At 42.0% G+C, this 26,534-nt stretch overlaps 2 protein-coding genes across 2 annotated transcripts in view; both read left to right on the plus strand.

Moving 5' to 3' along the window:
• Positions 1 to 26,534, plus strand: part of LOC128701164 (uncharacterized) — a 258,951-nt gene that overhangs the window by 84,033 nt on the left and 148,384 nt on the right. The window lies entirely within an intron of this gene.
• Positions 4,319 to 8,503, plus strand: LOC128685636 (uncharacterized). Its single transcript, XM_070100478.1, has 4 exons — positions 4,319 to 4,459; positions 4,734 to 4,907; positions 5,248 to 8,381; positions 8,498 to 8,503. Exons 1-4 carry the CDS (start codon positions 4,450 to 4,452, stop codon positions 8,501 to 8,503), a joined length of 3,324 nt encoding a protein of 1,107 aa, XP_069956579.1. The 5' UTR covers positions 4,319 to 4,449.

Below are 26,534 nucleotides of genomic sequence, written 5' to 3' on the forward strand. Positions count from 1 at the left end.
ATAATATCATCTAAACCTCCCCCTTTCACCCTCGAAGTATCAAAGAGTTTCAGGAATGATTCCACTGAAGGAGGAGAGAAACTGGTTCTCATCTTGACGGTTCGTTCAATATTAACTCAACTTGATCATTCACTCTCGTTTTATAGGTCTTAAATGTAGTACACATACAGTAGAACACTTATCATTATATTGAATTAACCTTCCTTTCTGATCAGCGAGCTTAATACTCACTTGATCAATTATCTTTTTATTAAGTGGTTTATACATTGTGGGGTCATAATTAGATCTTAATGTATTAATATCAACTACTCCCAAAAGAGATACCAACTGATCGCCAAAATTAATGGGATCAATCAAATCGCTATATATTAACATATAATTAATACCTGATTCAGGATCGGGTGGGTTTACCGCCTTCACACCAGACTCGTTAAAAATAATCTCTTTTTTATTGGTAAAGACATACAAAATTTCATTACCTAAGAACCCTAGCATATCGCTTCCTTCTTTATCAAATTCCAACCCCACATAAGCACTGGTAATATCAGAAGGTAGTATAATTTTTTTTTTCAAGTTAATAACCACTCTGTTTATTCCTGGATGATATGTGAACACAATTGAGTTTTTGGGGATGATAATACCCGTTGTATGTTTAACTGCTATTAAGAGATTTACATTAATATCCTCATTTATTGCCTCTAAAATCCTTGTCATATCACCTCCAATAATTTTGCTCATATCAATTTTATGCATATATTTATTTACTGTAGATTTCTCATATGTAATACATATCTTCAAATTCTTTTGCGGTATATAATGCGTCTTGGGGTAAATTATATTTTTCAGAGCAACCTCATAATCAATTTTATTATCTAATATAATGGGGTCATATAATTTATTAATGAAAGCCGAAGGTGTATTGGCGGGAAATAAATCGAGACTTGAATCGCTACACACGTATAGAAGACGTTCAGCCATCTCTACACTCTTATAACACACACTAAATAAAAACATAACATCACAGAGTTTATATACTCACCTAATATGATATCCACGATGTTTCTCTCCTTACACCGCCTCCTTTATGTAATAATTGTTTTCTCACTTTTGTATTCCTCACAAAATCAAAATGTATACCTGATATATTTAATAAATGCTTTATTTCTGTTAAGTAATCAGAATCGATTCTTCTCGCTGATTTCACATTATTTTCTGATAAAACATTTAATATTTCAATAATATTACGTCCAGTAATGGGGGTAAGAAGGTCACCATTCTCATCCCAACTCACCAAAGGATTTCTTTGCAATAATACCAACATTGATTTCACATATTCTATATTTCTCGCACTCACTCTTATGTGCATGAATCTTGACAAATCTGGGGTTTTCTGAGGTTTCACCGAGGTGAGAGCAGGTGGGTTGACCTGCCTAGCGGGAGTAGTCTTAAACTTGCGTTTAACACCACGCTTCAAGCATGCACCACCACCACCTCCTTCCAAATTCTCACCACCCTCCGATTTTACTAACTCGAGAGGTTTCCGATTCATAACTGAAGTTGGTACAAGATAAAATTCTTTCATGATTTATTAAACAATCTCGAAATAATATTTACTGCTAGAGGTAATATAATGCCAAGAAGATTTCCACCTCTGATACTCAGCAAATATTTCTTTTTACGCTGAAAACCGATTTTCTTACAAGCTAATGATTTAATCTCGTTCTTGTACTTTTTAAATATTTTAGGGTCTAATGGTATTTTATTCTTAATCAAATTCTTGAAAATCTCACTGATACAACTTATGTGTGTTTTCTTAAACTGTTGTAATAAACTCTTCCGATGATTGCGTGGGAGACTATTAAGTAATGTAATTAATTCTTTAAATTTTTCTAATAATGATTTTTTCATTGTACCTTCAACAAATCTCCTTCTTTGACCCACGAATTAAAAGTGGAATCATAACCTTTATAAGATACCAAATAATGCGTAATTCCACCAATTTTTTTTCGTTTCAATACTCTGTCGATAATATATTCTGGAGGTGGTATGACTGGGGTCAATTCTTCGCGATAAAATATTCCTTTAATCTTTTCACCTTTCAAATCTTTCAAATGATATGTTGTTATAGGTTGAGAATTATTAATTCTATATATTTTAAATATTTCCTCTGTATTTTGTGTGTGAAACCCTCGGTTAAACGCGGATGATCTGCTAAGAGTCACTCTTGTTGTGTCTCCAACAGCCAATTTCTTACTGATTCGTTTCTTATTGGATCTTCCATTTTTATAATTTATCCGAAACTGATTCCTTATATCATTCAATGACGTAATACCATGGACTTGCAATGGGGTTTTACCGCCAATCCCCGAGTGCGGAGATGAATTATACGCATCTACTAATTCATTTAACACTTTTGAATAATTAAATGTATTGGCACTTGTCATATACTTGTATAATTTACGTTTCAGCGTTTGCAAGCCTCTCTCTGCAATGGAAGCTTTTGTTTCTTTCGAAAATACATGATATAACTTTATATGCTTACTCTGGAGATAATTCTGTACCTGTTTATTTAGAAACTCCCTGCCTTTATCTGTAAATAATCTCGATATATTCTTCGCCTTTTCATTCTCCAATATGTTTTGTAATGCATGTAAAGTGCTCGGTCCGTCTTTCTTTTTCATGAGTACTGCTTGTAAATATCTTGAAAAAACATCGATACACACGAGAATGTATTTATATCCATCATTATATCTGGATAATTTAGACATATCACCCAAATCACAGGTTAATATCACTCTGGGTTTAGGAGCAATTATTTTCCTACGAGGAAACTTCTTAGGTTTAAGAACGTATAAAGTATATGATCTTTCTGAATTTAAGAAATTTCTGACCTCTTTCAAGGTTATGGACGGATCGATCTTTTTTACAGCTGTATATAAACTGTTTACACCAGAGAATGACCCAGCAGATCCAGGATCTCTATAAACCTTTTCAATTAATTTTGCTCGCTCCATTGGTATACAATTTCGTAGGAATCCTGCCGTAACACATTGGTTCGCAACTGTAATGCTTCTGGTGTATTTAATGCAAGGTCTATGAATAAATAACCAAAGGGTGATCGTTTTATAGCAGATTTATATATATTTACAAATTCCTTATTTTTTCCGAACACTTGTCGCCCCAGAATCTCTACTTGTCCAAGATCCCTCATTTTAAATAAAGCAAAATGCGTGGCGTTTAAAGCCATGGTACGACTATATCGTCCTCCGTGAAATATATTTTGAGTAATCAGAATAATGCTTATATTATGATGTCTACCTTTAGTAAAACATTCGAGAATAATTTCACTGTTACCTGCTTTTAAAAATAGATCATCAACAATAATTATTGTATTTTCATCAGGTGATGCAATGACATTCTGCGGGTCGATAATATCGTTACTTAATGTTAATTTATGAGTTATCTCTGAATCTTGTTCTAAGGGATGTGATGTCACCCCGCATATTATAATGTTATGAAATTTCTCGTGGTATAACTTTATTAATTTTGATGTGAAATAAGATTTGCCACTATTCGAATAACCGGCAATGATAATCCTTGATGGATAACGAAATATATCAACGTCAGCAGATGTGTATGTTGACAAGTTCAACATCTTCCCCTTATTATTTTAAAATGATCTAAAAGCTTCCTCTCTTTAAGTTGAATGAACTAAAAAGGGTGTTTACCATAGAGAGGCGTCTTGTACACTGTAAGTCTTAATGGGTTTTCAAGATATATAATACTTTTAGTTCAATAAGGGGACACAGTTAATGTGGAGCAGGACTGCCTCACCAAAATTAGTTGCTTTAGGGTGACGATTGACCCAGGTGTTTCAGTAAGGATATACTGGTATTATATTCTATCTTGGATGTTACCCGCATTTCATGGCGCCTGTCTGTCCTGAGTTGACGCAGGTGTTATGTTCTACCTTGAGTGTGAACCGCATTACATGGCGCCTGTCTGTCCTGAGTTGACCCAGGTGTTATGTTCTACCTTGGGTGTGAAGCGCATTACACCATGTGTTGGGGTGACCCACAATGAGTCTCTCAGAGCGAGGACAGTGCTTCCATCCGTGACTGAGCTCATCTTCCCCATATTATTTTAAAATGAACTAAAAGTTTCCTCTCATTAAGTTAAAGGACCTCATCTTCCAACGCTGAACCGCACAACATGCTGTCTGTCTGACCTGTGTTGACCCAGGTGTTCATGATTATCTTAAATCTACCTTAGGTGTGAACCGCATTACACCATGTGTCGGGGGGAGGGGGCGGCCTATATAAGCTCAATGAGACACTCAGAGCGAGGACAGTGCTTCCATCCATCATCCGTGATTGACCTCATCTTCCCCCCACAGTATTCCTCTCATTAAGTTAAAGGACCTCATCTTCCAACGCTGAACCGCACAACATGGAGAAAGGTAAGTTATACTTAGAAAATTCTTGTTTTTTTTTACATGTATAATTTTTGTTGAAGCATACGAGTGAAATGTTTACTGGGTTAGTGCGTTAATAAGTGAAATGTTTACTGGGTTAGTGCGTTAATAAGTGAAATTTTTAATGGGTTAAATAAGTGAATTGGTGAAGAGGAGATTGTTAGAAAATTCTTGTTTTTTTACATGTTTAATTTTTGTTGGAGCATACGAGTGAAATTTTTTACTGGGATAGTGCGTTAATAAGTGAAATTCTTAACAGGGGATAGCATATATTCGAAATACTTGGAAGCATTGGTGAAGAGAAGATTATCGATTAGAAAGCAGCGTTCGTTGGTAATCGAGAAAGGCGGTGTACAACGCAATGAAAGGTTATTGCAATTGGATAATGAGTGGGCACGTGTAGATGCTTTATGGAAGAAGGCTATAGAAACAGGTATGTAACCAATTTGTGATCTTTTGTTGTGCTAGTCACTCGAGAAAAGATTTTTTGTTCTATTCATTGAAATCTTAATATTTTGGGTTATGAATTGGATGTGCTTTTTTCCTCTGTTCATTGAAATCTTAATATTTTTTGGGTTATGAATTGGATGTGCTTATATATATGTAAAAATTGTGAAGGGTGACCTTCTTACCCTCCATTACTGGACGTAATATTATTGAAATCTTAATATTTTTTGGGTTATGAATTGGATGTGCTTTTTTTTTTTTCCTCTGTTCATTGAAATCTTAATATTTTTTGGGTTATGAATTGGATGTGCTTTTTTCCTCTGCAGGAAATACACCTGGTAGTGTTGTGAATCAAACTGCCCAGCTTGGTGGTGAGAGTGCTAGTGTTGGTACCTCACAATGCGGAGGTGCGGGTACTTCTGCCCCCATTAATGATGATGAGAGAGCAACTACCTCGCATGACGTGTCTGACACGCATAATAGTGAAGATGAGAGCCCAGAAGTTATTACATATATCCAGAATTTTAGAGGTAGACATACAGTGAGGAAATATAGTGTTCCTTCATCTTATAACAGAGAGTTAAGAATGTATTTACATGTTTATAGGGATTATTTTATAGAACAGATGCGAGATATGTATGATAGATCGCCTCTAGCAATGTCGCTCAGAATCCACCCAATTATAGTTATAAGGACATTACGTCAAAACATATCGGGTGATGATCAAAATGGACAATTTGTGATAAATTTAGCGTTTGAGTTAGTAAGTGAAGAGGAAATCTCTGAAGTATTTGATCGATGGGTGGGAACAATATTAGAAAGATACGAGTCAGAGTTGCAAGATCAGGAAGGATCTGGCTGGATCATAGATCAAATCGAATCTTTCAGTATCGAATATGTTAAAGTAGAATTCAGAGTGCAAGTGGGGTCATATGTGGCATATCCCGAGAAACTGCGAGGGAACCAATATGTATTTAATCCAGAGATTAATGATGGGTTATGTGTACTGCGTGCTTTTGCCGCCTATCAATGTCATAAAAAGAACATGCCATGGAAACATATTCGCAGAGCAGTTAATACTAAGAGAGGTTGTCTTAATCATGCAAAAACTTCTATAGATGATTTCCCCATTACGCGTGATAAGTTAGGTATATTAGAGAAGGAAAATAAAGTGTCATTATATGTTTATCAATTAAGAAAGGATCAAGATAGGACATTTATGGCTATGTGTCGTAAGGGGAATAAGAAATATAAGGACATTATGTGCGCGTTATTGTTGAATGAAAGACATTTGGTTTTAATCAAAGATTTTGACGGGTATGTTAGAACGATAATGAAGGATCGTGATGTAAAGAAGCACTGTCATAGTTGTTTGATGAAGTTGAATACACAGGAAGAGTTAGATATCCACGAAGATGGATGTAAAATCAATCAGGTTCTCGTATTCCCCCCGGAAGGAACAACAGTACACTTTGAAAATTTTAGTCATACACATTCCAGCGAATATATCGGTGTATTTGATTTCGAATGTGCATTAGACACCACTCTCCCGGCAGGTAAAATTGAGTCTCGTCATAAAGCCATTGCCTATTGTTATATTATATTTGATCGCAAAGGAGAAATAGTGTGTATAAAGAGTTATAAGGGGGAGGATGCTGTTAATCATTTCATTTTAAATGTTAGTGGTGAATGGAATAAAATAAAGTTTAGAAGACAGTATCATGAAATCCATATGTCAGAGGAGGATGAGATGAGGCATGATTCTCAGAACACTTGTGAATTATGTGGTAACACCTTCAAAAAACCCAAGGACAAACATAAACACCATGACCATACTTTAAATTTCAATAATTATATTGGAGCCTATTGTGCACGTTGTAATATGCAGTGTAAAGACAAGAGAGAGAAATTATTGCTTTTTTGTCATAACATGTCGTATGATTTAGGAATAATTTTAAAGGAATTGAATGTTGATAAATATAACGTTGAAATTCATTCGAAACAAGGGTTCAAATTCTTGAAAGTAGAGATAGGTAAGGTTAGGTTTCAGGATTCACTGTCTTTATTGAATGGATCTCTTTCCACGTTAGCAGAACAACATATCAAGGCAGGTAAATCCCTGAAATATACAGAGACTATTCTGAAAGATGTGCCTCGAGATGTCTTACCTTTATTATGTAAAGGAAAACAAATTTTGTGTTATGATTATATTGATAGTTTAAAGAAGCTCGATGAAACAAAATTACCGAGTAAAGATCATTTTTTTAATTCTTTGAGAAATAGCGCTATCAGCCAAGAAGATTATGAACATGCATTGAAAGTGTTTGAGTTGGGTAAATGTAAGACTTTAGGAGATTACTTGATGTTATATCTCAAGACAGATGTTGGTTTGTTAGCCGATGTCTTCATGGAGTGGCGTAAAACACTCAAGGATATTTATAAGTTAGACGTTAGTAATTATATAAGTTTACCATCATTCAGTTGGGATGCATTCCTATTGAAAACTAATGTAAGATTAGATATGATATATTCCCATGAATTATATGACTTGATTAAAAGGAATCTCAGAGGTGGGTTTACCTGCGCAATTAATCAGTATTCTAAAGCAGATAATCCCCTAATTAACCCTAATTTTGATGTTGAGAGTGGAATGGGCACTCATATTTTATATCTAGATTTCAATTCTTTGTATGCTAGTGCGATGGTTGAAGCTCTTCCACAGAATGGTATCAGAAAATTATCGAATGACGAGAAGAATGCTTTCCTCGATGTGGGATTAAGTAATGTTTCCTGTGAAGGTCAAAAGGGATATTGGATAGAATGTGATACCAAGCACATATCCCCCGAGGTAGCTAGACTCACTGATGAACTTCCTTTAATATTATCACATATGAATATATCAGAAGAGATGTTATCTCCTTATTGTGAATCTATATTGAAAAATGAAGGTAGAAAGATCCCCAAATCTAATGGGAAATTAGTGGCTAGTCATTTACCTCAGAAAAATTATTTAATCAGTCTAGAATTGTTACAGTTATTACTGGAACTTGGGTTAGAGGTGGAAAAGGTTCATACCATATATGAATATACACAGACAAAATTTTTAGAACCTTTCATATCAACTAATATTGCACAGAGAACAGCTACAAGATGTCCTATCAAGTCAAAAGCCTTCAAATTAACTAATAACGCCATATATGGGAAATCATTGCTGAATATTACAAAGTATGCTGAGAAATATAGATATATCAATAATGAGAAAGCATTTATTAGAGCGAGTAAGGATCCTTTGTTAAAAAATATCACACATTTAAATCAAGATAGAGTAATTTGCACATTCAATAAAGATATATTAGAAGTTAAGCAACCACTTTATCTCGGCTTTCAAATTCTTGAGATAGCTAAAAAGAAATTGTATCATTTTTGGTATAAAGTTTTAAAACAGCATTATGGTGATGATGTAAGACTTCTTTATACCGATACTGACTCGTATATTTTTAGCTTGAAATGTAAAGATTTGTACACCGAGTTAAAAAGTGAACCATTGTTAGGTTATATGGATTTTTCAAATTTCAGTCCTGAGCATCCCTTATATGATGATAGTAGAAAAGGGGAGCTGGGGTTATTGAAATCTGAAATGTGTGATAACCATATTAGCGAGTTGATAGCCCTGAAAGCTAAAATGTATTCTGTCAAGATTGCTGGAAGATCAACTAATGTCAGCAGAGCCAAGGGTATTCCTTCACAATTTATGTCATTATTAACACATGCAAGATATAAGAATGTTTTATCAAATGTAGATAGAGAATTATTCACGTGTAAGTCTATAAGTAATGTAAAAGGTGAAATATGTACGGTAAGAATTAATAAGAGAGGTTTGTCAGCCTTTGATGATAAAAGATATCATTTGAATACTAATGAATCCTTGGCTTATGGACACCCTGATATTCCACCATCTAAACGTAGGAGAATAGAGTGATGTATTGCTTGTATAATAAATAATGAAAAAAATATTGTGTATTAGTGTTATCCTGAAATGTGTCTTTCTGATGATGAAAATGTTTTCCCTATGATGTATATGTGTCCCCTTATTAACTTGAATGAACTGAAAGGATCGACATGATTCAGCTTGTATGTGTGACGTCACTACTATGGCCCCTTATTAACTAAAAGGATCGACAAGATTCAGCCTGTGTGCGCGTGGTCCTTTTTAGTTCATTTAACTTAATGAGAGGAATACTGACCGCCGAGTAAACACCCTTCTTAGTTCATTTAACTTAATGAGAGGAAACTTTTAGTTCATTTTAAAATAATAAGGGGAAGATGTTTAGACCTGTAGTAAGCATGCCCCCATAGGAGGAGTTCATTTGAATGCTTTACCCCCAGAGGGGGGAATCCAAAAAACTTGATCCGAGGAATTTCGAAAACCCCATAGGGGGGAATCCAAAAAACTTGATCCGAGGAGAATGGAGAATTTCGAAAACCCCATAGGGGGGATCCAAAAAATTTGATCCGAGGAGATGGAGAAACCCCCATAGGGGGGAATCCAAAAACTTGGTAATATTGAGAAATTTTGGGATGGGGGTGAAAGTGAGAGGGGGATCCGAGGAAGTGGAGACTTTGATATTGAGAAATTTTTTTGGGGGATGGGGGGTGAAAGTGGGAGGGGGAACCTCAAAAATTTGATCCGAGGAGAGCACAAGAAATTCAAAAAAAAAAATTCGAAACCCCATAGGGGAGAATCCAAAAACCTTGATCCAAGGAGATCATAAGAAAAAAATTCGAGGCGCGGGGCGATCCGGATGACGCTGCAGAAGGCGCAGCAGAAGGCGCGGGCGGGGCGCGAGGGCGCGGCGGGGCGCGCGGGCGGGGCGCGGGCGCGGGGGGGGGGGGGTTCGCGGGGGGCGGGGGACGGGGGGGGCGCGAAGGGGGGGGGGCGTGGGCGGGGGTATTGGTTGGGGGGTCAAGGGTGAGGTAGTCTCGAGGGCGAGGTCATGGTCAAACCGGAAGTAACACCTAGGTGTGAAAAGGGGACCGCTCAGTGGAAGGCTTAACCCGGAAGGGACCGCTCTGTAGAAGGCCCTAAACCGGAAGGGACCGCTCTGTAGAAATTATGACTACTTATATATATATTAAATACCACAATAATACATCAATTCACTGCCTGACCATGGTCGAGTGCGGTTGTGCTCTGCACCCCTCTGCTGTTTTCAGGCGAGCTACCTTGTATCAACATGGCGCTGAGTGTGAGGAGGCGCGTAAATACCATTGGTATTGAGCTGCTTCGTGGGGCGATTTCATCCTCTTCAGCGCAGGTATTACTCCCAACAATCATTAGGGAGACCTATGGAATCCAAGACGATGAGGTGTATGGTGTAGCCCTGAATGGGGCTTACAGAATCTTCGTCAAACTGAATTCCACGTCCGTATACGAGTCTTTGGTGACGAGATTCCAAGACGTGAGTCTTGACGCTACTCCAGCTGTAAAGGTGCGTTTGATCGACGTATCTCGCCGCTTTACGTGGGTTAAGATTCGTAATGTCCCATTTGAGGCAGATGAGGCTGACATCAGGAATGTTTTTGAGGCATATGGGACCGTACATCTGGCACAACAAGGCAAGTGGACGGCAGGTGCTTACATGGGCCGTCTGGAGGGAACCTTTTCCCTGAAGATGACTCTGAGACATCCCATACCGTCTTATGTTGTGTTGGAGGACTTCAGGACGCAAGTTATGGTATCGTATGCCGGACAGAGACGTACGTGCAGAATATGTGGGGCGTACGACCATATGGCGGCAGCGTGTGTGAAGCTGAGGAGGGCGCCTGCACAAACTGGTGAAGCACCAGTTACCAGCGTGATAGCTGTTGTTGAGAGCCCCACGCGAAAGCAAGGGCTTGGGCGCTTGTGGAGTGAGGAGGTGGAGGATTCCAAAGAGGAGACTGGCGTGTGTGAGGTAAGCTGTGACGTAAAAGGATCTGTTACTAAGCAAGGGAAAAGTACAGAAGTGCAAGTGCAGGAGGAGATGCAGGCTCTAGAGGAAGAGCTTCAGGAAGTGTTAAGGACATTGACGCTGCCTGCAGAGGATGTTGTTCCTGAGCTGGCGAGAGGCACGGTGTTGCCTGTAGAGGAATGTAATGATAAAAACCATAGGGTTAACGGGCCAACTAGTAAGCGTGAGTTGTCGCCGTGTGCTGTGGAACGAGGCGTGGTGGAGGTTGAGGTACATCGTGAGGGAACCTCATTAGATAACATGGATGTGGAGGGCATCACGAGGAAGAGAGCGGCGGTGTCAGACTCAGATGATGTCTTGACGCCGGCGCAGAGGTCTGGGAGGAAGGAAGAGCACTGTCGAGGTAGTCACGATAAGAGGCATCGCAAAAAAGGGGGGGGGGGTTGATGGTGTGAAGCCTTGTGCTGGCTCTGGGGCAGGAGGCCCTGGGATGAATGAAGTGAGGAGGAAGGGTTGGAAACTATAAAGAGGCCTTAGGTGTATGACTGTGAACGTAAATGGACTGTGTAATAGTGTGAAGAGGGAATGGTTTCGAATGTTTCTGTATAAATATAGGGTGGATGTAGTGTTCCTGCAAGAACACAATTTCAAGGAGGGAAGAGTGCTCGAGGTGGAAGGGTTTCGGGTAATGACTCTGCCATCTGTACATCTGAAAGGTGGTGTGGGTATATTGATCAGGGAGGCGAGCCCGTTTGTGTTGCTAAGAAGTGACGGGGAGGGGGGGGGAAGAGTATTGCGCGTGGATGGGTGGTGGATGGGGCAGAGGGTATCTTTTGTAAGTGTGTATGCACCAGCAGAAAATGATGTGAGGGTAAAAAGGGATTTTGTATGTGAAGAACTAGTTTTCTTCTTACGTGGTTTACCTGCGGTGGCCGTCGTTGGTGGGGACTGGAACTGCGTTATTAGGAGGGCTGACGTGGAACCAAAAGGGGCGGGGTACGTGTCGGCGGCCTTGTGAGATCTTTTGAGGGATATTCAGTTGCGGATGCGGTTGGAGGAGGGGCGTGGGAAGTAGAGCACACTTTTGTAAGACGGGGTTACGCAGCTAGGTTGGATAGGCTGTATATATCTCAAGGGGTTTGGTTGACATTTTTCCATACAATAGAAGTAGCTTATTCGGATCATCGGGCGGTAGTAGCAGAGGTGGCGTGGGAGTCACTAGCAGGTATATCTAGGGGTTATTGGAAGTTAAATACAAGTGTGTTAGGCGATGAGGAGGGGATAGAGGGATATGCAACGCTGTGGGAGGGGTAACATGCAGAGGTAAATGGGGTAGAGGATGTGGTGATGTGGTGGGATGGTGTGGCTAAAGAACGGATTAAGCAATATTACGTAAAGGAAGGGAAACGTATCAATTCTTTAAAATATGGGCTTGCCAACTATTTGGAGGATAGGTTACGGGGTTGTTATGCGAGGGAGGCGGTGGCGGGCACTTATCCAATGGATGATATTATGGCAATTAAAGGGAGGCTGCGTGAGGTGCAGGATGAGAGGTTCCAAGCAGTGCACGTACAGGCGGGGGTGGAAGAGGTGTCATCGTGCATATTGCGTAAGCAGAAACAAAGACAGCAGGCAATGGCTATACCATGGTTGGAGGTTCATGAGTCGATAGGAGGGTACAGGGAGGGGCAGGTCATACAAGCTACGGAAGGAATGGGGGCGTTTGCTGATAAGTGGTATGAGAAGTACTGGCAACGAGAAGGGGTAGAGGATGGGGTTTTAGAACAGGTGTGTGGGAGTGTGGTATGTCAGTTGCGTAACAGTGATAGGGAAGCACTGGGTGGGGAAATAACTGAGGGGGAAATATGGAGGGCCTTAAGTGGAATGCGAAAGGGCAAAGCACCGGGAATTGATGGACTCCTGGCAGAGTTTTATCAGCAGCATTGGGAATTAATGAGGCATTTTTTGGTTAGGTTATTAAATTGCATGAAGGAGAGAGGTGAGCTGGGTGAGAAGCAGGCAACGGCTGTCGTTGTATTGGTACCAAAGGGTAAGGGGCAGCATACGCTTCGGGATTACCGGGCGATCTCGTTATGCACATATTACAAATTGTTTGCTAAGATTTTGGGAAATCGGGTCAAGTGTGTGGTGGAGCGGGTAGTATCAAAAACTCAGTTTGGTTTGCCAGGGAGGTCTATGGTGGAGGGGCATGGGTTACTTAGGGATTTCGTGGAGGCAAAAGGGGGGGAGGGGGGTAGGTTTGGTGGCGCTCGATTGGCAAGGGGCATACGATAGAGTGGATCGGAAAGCATTGAAAGCCATCCTCAGGGGTCAGGGGTTTGGGGAAGAAATAGTGGGTTGGGTTGAGGCGTTGTATGGAGGTGCAATGGCGAGGGTACAGATTAATGGTCGATTGGGTGGGAAGATTGTAATGGGTAGGGGACTTAGGCAGGGGTGTCCTATGTCACAATTATTGTTTGCGTGCGTACAGGACCCCTTTTATAGATTGATGGAGCAGCGTATGTGTCACGTAGAGGGACCAGGGTGTGAGGTTGTGAGGGTTTGGCCAGTTTTAATTGGGTATGTGGATGATACAACTGTTCTGATCAGGGAGGGAATGTCAATGGACACGTTAGATGGGGTAGTATGAATGTTCGCAGGGGCAACTGGTATGAGGGTAAATTCAGATAAATCCATGGTTATGGGGTTAGGAGCTTGGGCGGGAAGGGTTGATTGGGGTAGTGCAGTTGTGAGGAAGCAGGCGAATTCGTTAAAAATTTGCAGTCTTATTTATGCAGACGATCTAACTGTGGCACGCATGGAAAACTCGATTAGGATGGTAGAAAGGATTCAGGGACGCTTGGGTGCATTGCGACCTTATCATTTGACCCTTGTGCAGCGTGCCATTGTTATTAATATTTTACTGTATAGCAAAGTATGGCACGTGGCAGCCGTGTTCCCATTAACTGGGCCAGCAATAACCAACATACTTAGGAAGGTTTTTAAATTCTTGTGGGGTTCGAGCTGTGATTGGATTAAAAGGGACGTGGTAATGTTACCTGTAAGTAAGGGGGGGCTGGGATTGCTGGACTTAAAGCGGAGGGTCAAATGTGTCTTCATTAAAAGGGAGGTGATGAGGGAAAGTGTGGGTGGGGGGGGTTTGGCCAGGATCCATAACAGATTGCAACGGATGTATACAGGAGTTGAGTTGCATGAGTGTGAAACTGTGTTGAGGGCTCTGGCGTGGGATCGAGAGCCAGCAAAGGTTAAAATAGGTAGGTTGTGTAGATTGTTAGCCGGGAGGGTTGTAGCGCCTGTAGAGGGAATTTTCCCCATGTATGCGTGGGGAAGTATATGGAATAGGTTGAGTAGGATGAGGCTGCAACCTCGTGTTCGGGATGTAATGTATCGTTTTCTACACGGCATTTTACCGTCGGGTGTGGTTCTACGGGATAGACGGGTCGTTGACGGGGGGGGGGGGGGGCGGGATATGGGGGGGGGAGGAGTCGGCTTTTCATGTAGTATATTTTTGTGATGGACTGAGGAGTGTCAAGGGGTGGTTAAATAGGGTGATATATAGGATAGGAGGTCAAGGAATTTCTGTATTGAGAGCATTAAGTCTCGACGTGGGGGGTTGGGAGGAAAGTGTAATCAGAGCTGTGGGGTACATTATGGCAGATTATATATATATAGTGTGGGGATTGCGGGGGAAAAAGGTCAGTGAGGTGAAGAGGAGGGTGTTAGCAGTAACTTTCTATAAAACGGTACGTAGAAATAAAGAAATTTATGGGAGGAGGTGGGTGAGGGATTTTTCAGAAGGATATAGGCAACTTACGTTACAGGTTTTATTAGACTTGTAATATACGAGGGAGGGGAGGGTACGATTGGAAAGTGTTGCTGGGGCAGGGAAGTCATGGGTGAAAACAGGGTCGCCTCCCTGGTAATGGATGACAACAAATGTTTGCGTGTGTGTTGGATGTGTGATGCGTGAGCGAATAATGTATGGACCAAGGGTGCTAGCACCTGTGGAGCTGGCCAGTTTTTTTTGTCGTGGACTATACACTATTCTATGTACATAGTAGTCTTAAGTTGTATTATTATGTTGTTATCTATGTACACAGTTTTGTTATACAAAGATAGTACTGTGGTGTATGTGATGTGTAGGTTTATATGTATTCAACACATGCTTGTTGTATGTTCCCTCTTCGTTACTTTGTTTCAATTGTCAATTCAATGTACTTTGTATAGCATTATACAACGGTATTGTTCTTTGCCATATGAAGTCTTTTTTAGTTCATGTGATGTTCTAGGTTTTTGTATGTTAAGATGTACTTATAGACTGTCAGCACCCATATATTGGTTTTTCATGGCTATGTTCTTGACTTAAGTTTTGGCTGTATGGTATACAGATATATCTAGCCAGTTTATAGACGCATTCCTTTTGTGTCTGAGATTTTTGTATACGGGTTTTTTGTAACTGTAATGAGTCGGTTTTGAGATCTAAGCTGTTTTCTTTGTATGTTTATTTGTATTTTGGTATATGTAAAGCTGTAATGTTAGGGATAAGTATGTAGATGTTCTAGTAGGATTATGATGTTAGGTTTTGGTTTATTGATTAATGAGAAGGCTGGAAGTAATTGTTACATTTTCTCGTATATATTCTTTTCAATTGTAATGAGCCTTTGTCATATGTCATGTTATATGTAAAATTTATATGTAAGTTAGGTTTTGAGTCATTGAATGTTTATATATGTCAGTTCATGACCTTGTTACTGTGTTTATTTGTAGCTATGTTCTTGCCGTAAGTTATTGTTGCATGTTATACAGCTATATCTTGCGAGTATATAGGTGCAATCCATTTGTGTTACTTTATTTTGTGTTGGGTTTCTTATGTCAATGGCCGAACCTTCAGGATTGAAATCCATACTGTTTCCTTTTATTTTATTTTATGTATACTGTATTGGTTTTAAATAAAATATAAAAAAAAAAATAATACAGGATCTGGACAAGATTACGAAGAATTATATCACAAGTGCAAGAGAAAAAATTATGAAACACGCAAAATACATACACACACCATTCACTGACACACATTATACAAAATGATAATATATCTGACACACACACACAAAACTGTTGGAGGGGGAACCCCCCCCCCATGAAAACTCATCTATAAATACACCCACATCATTCACACACGTATTGATCACAGCAGTGATCAAACATAAATTTTTGTAACTTTATATATACATGCAACTGATTATGAGATTTAACTTAAGAACAAAGTCTGGTAATTATCCGTCAACATTACTCTATAACAACAATAAGCATTACACAAAATTACATAAGCGTATAAAGCATCAACAACTGCAAGACTTTTACAGCATACGTTGCATCAGCAACCAAACTTAATAACATTACAAAAGTGATGGAAAACAAATTATGTAAAAACAAATATCAACCCCATCTAAGAGGAAAGAAATTCCCTACAAAATTACAATAAAAAACTGCGAAAATAAATACTAGAAAAATTATCTTTGCAAAAACTGGTAGACTAACATGGACAGTGACTTCTATAACTCTCTTTTAATCTCAAGGACATATTTTATACAAATCTTGGGCTAATCAAAATCTTGCACACAAAACTTACATGTCAACACAGCACCACTCAGTACATACCTTCCCGACCCTCACATTCCTTCGCAAGTCCTTTACCTCATACACTCTCCCTCCGAAAAACTAATGTCAACCTGCTTATTAAGGAAACCAGTCCTTTACGTATAATTAGCTCCAACTGAATGAGGCCATTGACCGTAAGTTTGCAGTAGGTCTCCGGAAAACGTGTCCTCCACTGTCCCCCGTAAATAAGTTTGTTTCTGCAAACCATTTTATATATGCCAGCTGCAATTGCCCTAATCCTAATTCTTCCTCCTCCCGTGTCCCTCATCCCCCAGGAAATATACAGAAAATCCACCACTACATACATAATCGCCCTTTTCACCTCTCTGGAGACCCCGCGTACTTCTAATGTTAAGGCTCGCAGGGTCTCTACATTACCCCCACCCATCAACCGAAAAACCTTCGCTAACCACACCCTTACCTCCCTCAACTCTTCACAGAAATAAACCGCATGAAAAGCTGTTTCCTGTTCTCCACAGTGATCGCAGGTCTGTTCCCTCACCAATCCCATTGAACACAAAACAGCTTTCGATGCTAATATCCCCATTATAAACCTATATACAAACTCCCGTACTCTCGGCATTAACTTAAGCTTTCGAAAGTCATTCCATATCATACCCCAGTCATACAAGGGATAAACCGATACCCCCTGTATGATTTCCGGCCTTCTGCTCATCGTCACCAAACGCCCCACCCTAAGTTTTTCCACCTCCCTAATCAATAACAATAACCTTAGCATATCCTCGCATTCAGTTAATTCTTTTCCGCTCCACCATCTCCTCACATCCTTCATCACTTTCCCCACTCTAACCCCTCTTCCCCCCCCTCCCTAACGAACCTCTGTTTCACATATAAAGCCTTTACTCTCGGCCCCAACGCTAAAAGGCCTACTCCTCCACTGCGTATATTCGACATCACCACCTCCTTGCTTAGCCATGCCCTCCCGAAACCCCAAACATAACGTAATGCCCTCCTCTGAATCTCATGTACGCCTGGAGTCCGCAGTGGATACACCACAGCCATACTCCATACTTTACTATAAACTAATGAATTTACAATTATCGCCTGCTGTTGTAAGGTGACATCCCCCGCCCGTAAACTCCTTAACCTTTTTACTGCCTTCTCCACCACCACCTCCGAATTCACCTGCCTAGCCTCTCGCGCATCTGTCATGTATATAACTCCACAAATTTTTAGCCTAGCCACTACTTCCCACCCAAACTCCAACCCCAAGCCCCCCCCCCACCCAGGCACCCAGCTCCAGCAAACTTGATTTTGCTCTGTTCACCCGCATGCCAGATGCCCTCCCGAAAAGCTCCAACACACTTTCCACCGTACGCAATCCCTCCACTCCGGCCATCAGAACAGTGGTATCATCCACATACCCCACCACATCTATACACCCATCCTTCTCCCCATTTAAAATCCCCCTCCCCTCAACGAGCCCATAAAATGGATGCTGCATACACGCAAACAATATTTGAGACAGGGGACACCCCTGTCTCAAACCCCTCTCCATCCTTACAGGCCTTCCCAACCTGCCATTAATTTGTACTCTCACCATTGCAGATGAATACATTTTATCAACCCACCTCACCACTCCCATGCCAAAACCGAGATGCAACAAACTAGCCCTCAGAAAGTTTCTATCCACACAGTCATATGCATTTTCCCAATCAATACCCAAAAGCCCTCCTCCGCTGCAACCCTCCAAAAAATCCCTAATGCGGCCATGCCCATCTCTCATGCTTCTGCCCGGAATACCCATCTGCCCCTTATGAATAACCCCACCTAACACCTTCTTCATCCTATTGCCCAGTATCTTCGCGAAAATCTTGTAGTCGGCACACATTAGCGAAATAGCTCTGTACTCACTCAATACTCTTCCCTCTTGCTTTTTGCGTACTAATACGACTACACCCGTTCGCTGAGTCTGTCCTAACTGTCCCTCCCATCGCATACAATTCATGACCCTCACCAGACAGTACTTAATGTGCTCCCATTGAATTCTATAAAAATCATTTGATATCCCATCTATACCCGGCGCCTTGCCAGTACTCATGTTGAACACAGCCTCCTCAACTTCCCCCATGCTAATCTCACCTCCCATCCCCATGCCCTCCTCTCCACATGACCCTAAACCTCTCCCCCCCACACCTCCTCAATAGCATCGCCCTCCTCCCCCTTCCCCCACTTCTTTTGGAACCAGAAATCAGCATAATTGCTCATGCCTTCTGTAGTATTCAGTACCTGTCCCTTGTGATAACCACCCATATCCTCACTTACCTCCAAGCTTAAAATAGTCGAATCCTTCTGCCTTACCCTAAAACCTCGCAAAACACTTCCCGAAGGTTTATCACCCCACAGCACAGCCTCCATTCCTGCCCTTACACGTACTGCATCAAATCTACTATTATGTAACTCTGCCAACCTGTCCTTGAGTTGCACCATGTTTCCGTACTGCCGCCCCCCCCTTCCTCATAACACCCATTTAGCTGATATTCAAAATAATTTTGCAACCCATACCTCCACCCTGCCTCTTCCCTTCCCTTCCTCTTATAGAAACCTGCTATACCCGGCTTAGTGTGCCTTTCCCACCATTCTAAGACACACGACTCTACCTCTTTAGAATCCCAAAAAGTTTGCCACCATTCCCCAAAAGCCATACTTACCTCCTCACTCCTCACGAGTCTTGCATTTAATTTCCAAAAACCCGATTGTATCCTAACCATACCTTCCCAATCAAGATCTGCTATAACTGCCCTATGATCAGAAAACCCCACATCAAAAGTCCTGACTCCCAACACACGTACAGCTTCCGTTGCATAGATCCTATCTAGTCTTGCAGCATAATCCCGTCTGACAAACTTATACTCAACCTGCCAACCCCCCCTCCCCAAAACATCCAAAACCCCCACGTCTCCAAACACATTACGTAACAAGCCCAACATGCACCCCGCCCCCCTCGGTTCCACATCCCCCCCTAATAACACAATTCCAATCTCCCCCTATTACAGTGACTAAAGGTAAACCCCTTAAATAGTACAGCAAAAATTCCCAAACAAAGTTCTCCTTGACTCGTGCATTGCCATCTTCCAACATATACACTCCTATAAAACAAACCCTCGTTGCACCCCACTCCCCCTCCACCCTCACGACCCTCCCCCCTTTCTCCCACCCCAAAATACACAATGGACTGGTTTCCTTTACAGCCACAGCAACCCCACCTTTTAACCTCAAAGAGCCACTCACATACAACTTATATCCTTTCAAAGACAACTCACAACCAAACTTATAATTGTGCTCCTGAATGAAACATATATCTACATTAAATCTCTTTAAAAACCATTCCACCCATACTCTTTTAACCTCGGCTCTCAGGCCATTAACATTGATCGTTACAACCTTGAATTATGACAGTAAAGGCGGCTTGCCCCACTGCCTTGGAATGGCACCCACGTGACCTGGCTGCTGACTAGAGCCCCGTTTCTCACCTTGTCTGTCCAGTCCCCCAACCCCCCCCTTATCCTTTGAACCTTTCAGTACTTCAGCACTGCTACACCCACTCTCCAGGAGATCCAACCTGGGCTTCCAAGACTTCTTCCCAGGTCTCTGCCCTGGCGTTAAGACGTCATCCATATCAGACGTCCCAGCTGTTCTCTTGCGTGAACCTCTGTCTCCACATGTAACCTCCTCTTCAATGCACGCTCTGTGCACCTCAGCCACTACCGTGTGCTTCTTCCCCTCATTGCACACGGTCTTCCCACCTCCCGATGAGACTGTAGTCTCCTCCAATGAGCGTCCATGCTGCTCATCATCCAGACTCCCCTCCACCTCACTCAGGAAGGTATTCAAAACCTTATCCAACATTCCATCCTGTTGCATTACAGGCTCACCATCATCGTTCGTCGTCGTCGTCTGCTCAGGCCCCGTCCCCACAGGTAACGTAGCACATGAGTCCGTCTCCGCCTCTGCTTTATCCACTTCCTCACTCCAACTGCACGATGCCTGCCTTTTGGCCGCATCTGTCTCCTGCACCACAGGACCCAACTGCTGATCCACCGGTGTTGGCATCTGTTCCCTCCGTCCTGGTTTCCTATGGCATTGGGCTGCCATATGGTCAAATGATCCACACAGTCTACAAGTCCGCCTCTGTCCTGCATAGTATATGTAGACCTGCGTTCGGAACTCTTCCAGTAAAACATACGAAGGAATTGATTGCCATAACGTCATCTTCAGATTGAAGGATCCCTCGGGCAGTCCCACATAAGCCCCTTCCTTCCACACTCCCAATTCCACCGCATGAATCTTGCCATAACGACGGAAGACCACAACCACATACTCTGTAGCTTCAAAGGGCACATTCCTGACTTTTACGTATGTCACATAGCTGGATACATCATGTAGACATACCTCCACTGCTGCATTCACGGCCATCCTCTTCTCGTGGTACTTGTCAACTATGCTTGAGTAAAATCCAGCATTTATAAATTTGATGAAAATCCTCATAACTCCGTTAACAGCCACACCATAAAGCTCTTCATTGGGTATCCCATACACATCACGAATAATCGTAGGGAGTAGCACCTGCATTGTAGAACTGCTTAGGGCCCCACGTACTAATTCCACACAGACAGTATTCACACGTCTGCCATGTCTATCCGCCATGTTGATTGCTCAAAACAGGCAAACTGCACAGAAAATCAACTGAATCGGGAGCGCCTGCGCAGCACATCCACTCGGCCCGGAAGAGGACAATGAGCAGAATTAGGAGAGCTTTGGCCTGCCTAACAGTGAGCTGACTTTGGATGAAAAATATTTAAACTGTAAACACGCAGTGGTAGGATAACTTTTAGTTTGTGGATTGATCTCAAATCTGTGCCCAGATTTGAATTTCCTTTTCTGGAATATTGGTCAGTCAGACTGTTGCTGGTTGCAGCTCGCAGGACTACTTAGCCCTAACAATACATAAATATCCCGCACATAGTACGAGAGAGAAGCTTACAACGACGTTTAGGTCCGTTCAGGAACTCCTACTGGAGTTCTATGACAAGAGAGAGAAGGGTGGGTAGATTGCATTTTCTTGGACTGTAAGAAGGCGTTTGACAGTTCCACACAAGAGATTAGTGCAAAAGCTGGAGGACCAAGCACAGATAACAGGAAGGGCACCGCAATGGATCACGGAATATCTGACAGGGAGGCAAAAACGAGTCATGGTAAGTGACAAGGTGCCAGAGTGGGCACCTGTGACAAGCGGGGTCCCACAGGAGTCAGTCCTAGGACCTGCGCTGTTTTTGGTATTTGCGAATGACATGACGGAAGGGATAGACTCAGAAGTGTCCCTGTTTGCAGATGATGAAAAGTTAATGAGAAGAATTGAATCGGATGAGGAACAGGCAGGACCACATAAAGACTTGGACAGGCTGGAAGATTGGTCCAGCAACTGGCTCCTTGAATTTAACCCTGCCAAATGCAAAGTAATGAAGATCGGGGAAGGGCAAAGAAGACCGCAGACATGGTATACGCTAGGTGGCCAAAGACTGCAAACCTCACTCAAAGAAAAGGATCTTGGGGTGAGTATAATACCGAGTACATCTCCTGAAGCGCACATCAATCAGATAACTGCTGCAGCACATAGGCGCCTGGCAAACCTAAGAACAGCGTTCCTATACCACACACCTACATACACTCCTCCTCCCCCTTTTTTTCCTCCCCTTCTCCCTCTTTCCCTCCTCCTATTTCTCCCTCCCCCCTCACTCTCACTTTCCCTTTGCCTTTCCCTCTCCCTCTCTCCTCTAATTCCCCTCTCTTTCCCCCATCTCACGTGTATAGTATGCAAAGTTGTGGAGAAGATTATCAAAAGGAGGGTGGTGGAGCACCTAGAATGGAACAAGTTTATAAACGACTACCAGCACAGATTCAGGGAAGGAAAGACCTGTGTCAAAAAGCTACTGGAGTTTTACGACAATGTAATGGAAGTAAGACACGAGAGGGGTGGGTAGATTGCATTTTATTGGACTGCAAGAAGGCCTTCGACACAGTCCTTCACAAGAGATTACAACAAACTCTTAAGGACCAAGCATGCATAATGGGAAGGGCACTGCAATGGATCAGGGAGCACCTGACAGGGAAGCAACAACAAGTTATGGAATGTGAAGAGGTGTCAGAGTGAGTGGCTGTGATGAGTTGGGTTCCACATGGGTCTGTCCTAGGACCAATGCTGTTATATGTGTATGTGAATTATGTGAAGGAAGGGTTTGACTCAGAAGTGTCCCTGTTGAGAAATAGTTTACCAGCTAAGGTTAAAGATTAAATATAGGGGGAACTTAGCTTGGAAAGACAGCTCATCGCCTACACAGCCGCCCCTGAAGACAAGGTCTTGAGAAGCTGTCATATCCACTTCGCAACGGGCTATAAAGTAAATACATTATGTATGATCATAAATTACCCCTAGGGGGTGTTACATCAGCATATATCAGACACTGATTGCTGACAACACTTACTTGTGTGGACTCAAAGGTCCACTTATCACCGGGATTTATGATAAGTGACTAACTCACAACTTTATACTCAACTGCGCAGTCAATAGTAGTACATCACGAGTTAGTACACTTACCTGGGTATATATATCTGACCCATAGTTACACCTGGATATCCGATGTCTTGACTGAAGAATAGTGTTCTTTGAAGAATGTTGCACTACACGCTGTTGGATCAAAACACTCGTTGTTACACTGTTCATCAATGATTGTTCACACCATGTCACTAAAGAAGCGGATCACACTTCTCTGTAAGTGTTTATTGAGATTCTTTTGTGCAAAACGCACAGAACATTGTTCTTTGTTGGTTATCCCGGCACGTCAATGTCTCTCTCAGTAGAGTCAAAAGTAATCTGACCTCACAGCCTCCCACGCCACTCCAATGCCCCTAGAACATGAAGGAAAAGCTGACCTAGTACTTTTTGCTTCCTTGCCAAACTTCCTCCATGAAGCAAAGCAGAATGCTTGATTCTTGCTGTCTTAAGCATAGACAACAATGTACACTATCTTTACCATGGTAATAAAGTGGGAGCAGGGTTTTCCTTAATTGTCCTGCTAAGGTAAGAGATGGACTGTCTCTTATTAAACTACACTTTGCAACACTGGACTCTTGCAAGGAGCGGCGGTCGCTTGACCACCTCATATACTCGTATTGCATCTGGGATCAATTACTTTCTGTAACAGTAAACAAGATGTTTGTCCCTTCTGAGAGGGCTGAAAGTGGCTGAAAGGGGCTGAAAGGGGCTGAAATGGGCTGAAAGGGGCTGAAAGGGGCTGAAATGGGCTGAAAGAGGCTGAAAGGGGCTGAAAGGGGTAAAAGGGGGCTGATATCCCCCTCCTGGAGAAAATTTCTCCACAGTCCCTGTTTGCAGATGATGCGAAGATAATGAGAATTAAATCGGATGATGATTAAGCAGGACTACAAAGAGACCTGGATAGGCTGAAAGCCTGGTCCAGCAAGTGGCCAGTCGAATTTAACCCGGCGAAACGCAAAGTGATGAAGATAGGGGAAGGGCAAAGAAGACAGCAGAGAGAATATGGGCTATGTAGCCAAAGACTGCAAACCTCACTCAGGGAAAAAGATCTAGGGGTGAACATGTACCGAGTATATCTCCTGAGGCGCACATCAACCAGATAAAGGCTGCAGCATCTGGGTGCTTGGCAAACCCTAGAGCTCTGATTCCTTAATAAGGAATTGTTTACGACTCTGTACATCGTATACGTCAGGCCCATACTGGAGTATGCAGCACCAATTTGCAACCCACACCTTGTCAGGCACGTCAAGAAATTAGAGAAAGGTTTGCAACAAGGCTAGTTCCAGAGCTAAGGGAAATGTACTACGAAGAAAGGGTAAGGGAAATCGACCTGAGGACAGGAGGGTTAGGGGAGACATTATAACGAAATACAAAATTCTGCGAGGAATTGACAAGGTGAACAGAGACAGGATGTTCGAGAGATGAAACAGAGGGTTAGAATTGGAAGTTGAGGACTCTGATGAGTCAAAGAGATGTAAGGAAGTATTTCTTCAGCCATAGAGTTTTCAGGGAGTGGAATAGTCTGGCAAGTGATGTAGTGGAGGCAGGAACCATACATAAATTTAAGACGAGGAATGATAAGCTCATGGAGCAGGGGGAGAGAGGAACCAGTAGCGATCAGTGAAGAGGCGTGGGTCAAGAGCTGTGAATCGCCCTTGCAATCACAAATAGGCGAATACACGTCCTTCAACTCACCAACAAGGAAACTGACATATCAATTTTCATAAAAAATGAAACATTATGACAAAATCTACTTCATCAAATAATTTCGAAACTCTACACGCAGTAATTTGCCAGAAGCAACAAGCAACTTCGTGTTGCTGTCGTCTTGCGTTCAGACGTTTATTCGCAGACTTGACAACGCCAAAGACTTTAATTAGCATATTAATTAATCCCGTCAGTTTAGGTGGGTATTGATCATGTTTTGGGAAATAAGAGAGGTGAGGCACAGTGGGTGGCCTACTGTATGACCTTCACCATCACTGTATGACCTTCACCATCACTGTATGACCGTCACCATCACTGTATGACCATCACCATCACTATGATCATCACCATCACTGTGTGACCGTCACCATCACTGTATGACCGTCACTATCACTGTATGATCATCACCATCACTGTATGACCGTCACCATCACTGTATGACCGTCACCATCACTATGACCGTCACCATCACTGTACGACCGTCACCATCACTGTATGACCGCCATCATCACTATGACCGTCACCATCACTGTATGATCGTCACCATCACGGTAGGACCGTCACCATCACTGTATGACCGACACCATCACTGTATGACCGTCACCATCACTGTATGACCGTCACCATCACTGTATGACCGTCACCATCACTGTATGACCTGACTAAGGGTCAGGTAGGTGGTGATGGTTGCCGATATGACGCTTTCCAGGGCATAGTTCTAGCTGCTCAGTCAAATTATGTTCCAAATCAGATCAAACAAAAATGATCCTAAATGGATGAACAATAGATTAAAATATCTAATTGGTCAAAAGAGAGGCATATATAGGCAAATCAAAAGAGGGGAGGGGCAGTTAAGAAATCGATATATTCAGTTACAGAGAGAAATAAAAAAAGGAATTAGAAAAGCAAAAAGAGATTATGAGGTTAAAGTTGCAAGAGATTCGAAGACTAACCCAAAAGGATTCTTTCAGGTATACAGAAGTAAGATCAGGGACAAGATAGGTCCACTCAAAAGTTCCTCGGGTCAGCTCACTGACAGTGATAAGGAAATGTGTAGAAGTTTTAACACATACTTCCTCTCAGTTTTTACACAGGAGGATACCAGCGATATTCCAGAAATGATAAATTATGTAGAACAGGACGATAATAAACTGTGCACGATTAGGGTCACAAGTGACATGGTCCTTAGGCAAATAGATAAATTAAAACCTAACAAATCCCCAGGCCCTGATGAACTGTATGCAAGGGTTCTAAAGGAATGTAAAGAGGAGCTTAGCAAACCTTTGGCTAATCTTTTCAACATATCACTACAAACTGGCATGGTGCCAGATAAGTGGAAAATGGCAAATGTGATACCTATTTTCAAAGCAGGTGACAGGTCCTTAGCTTCGAACTATAGACCAATAAGCCTAACCTCCATAGTGGGAAAATTTATGGAATCAATAATTGCCGAGGCAGTTCGTAGCCACCTTGAAAAGTATAAATTAATCAACGAATCTCAGCATGGTTTTACAAAGGGGCGTTCCTGCCTTACGAATTTATTAACTTTTTTCACTAAGGTATTTGAGGAGGTAGATCATGGTAATGAATATGATATTGTGTATATGGACTTCAGTAAGGCTTTTGACAGGGTCCCACATCAGAGACTATTGAGGAAAATTAAGGCACATGGCATAGGAGGAGGTTACCTGGATACCTGGAG

This window comes from Cherax quadricarinatus, chromosome 73 (assembly GCF_038502225.1).
Source record: "Cherax quadricarinatus isolate ZL_2023a chromosome 73, ASM3850222v1, whole genome shotgun sequence".
Classification (NCBI taxonomy): domain Eukaryota; kingdom Metazoa; phylum Arthropoda; class Malacostraca; order Decapoda; family Parastacidae; genus Cherax; species Cherax quadricarinatus.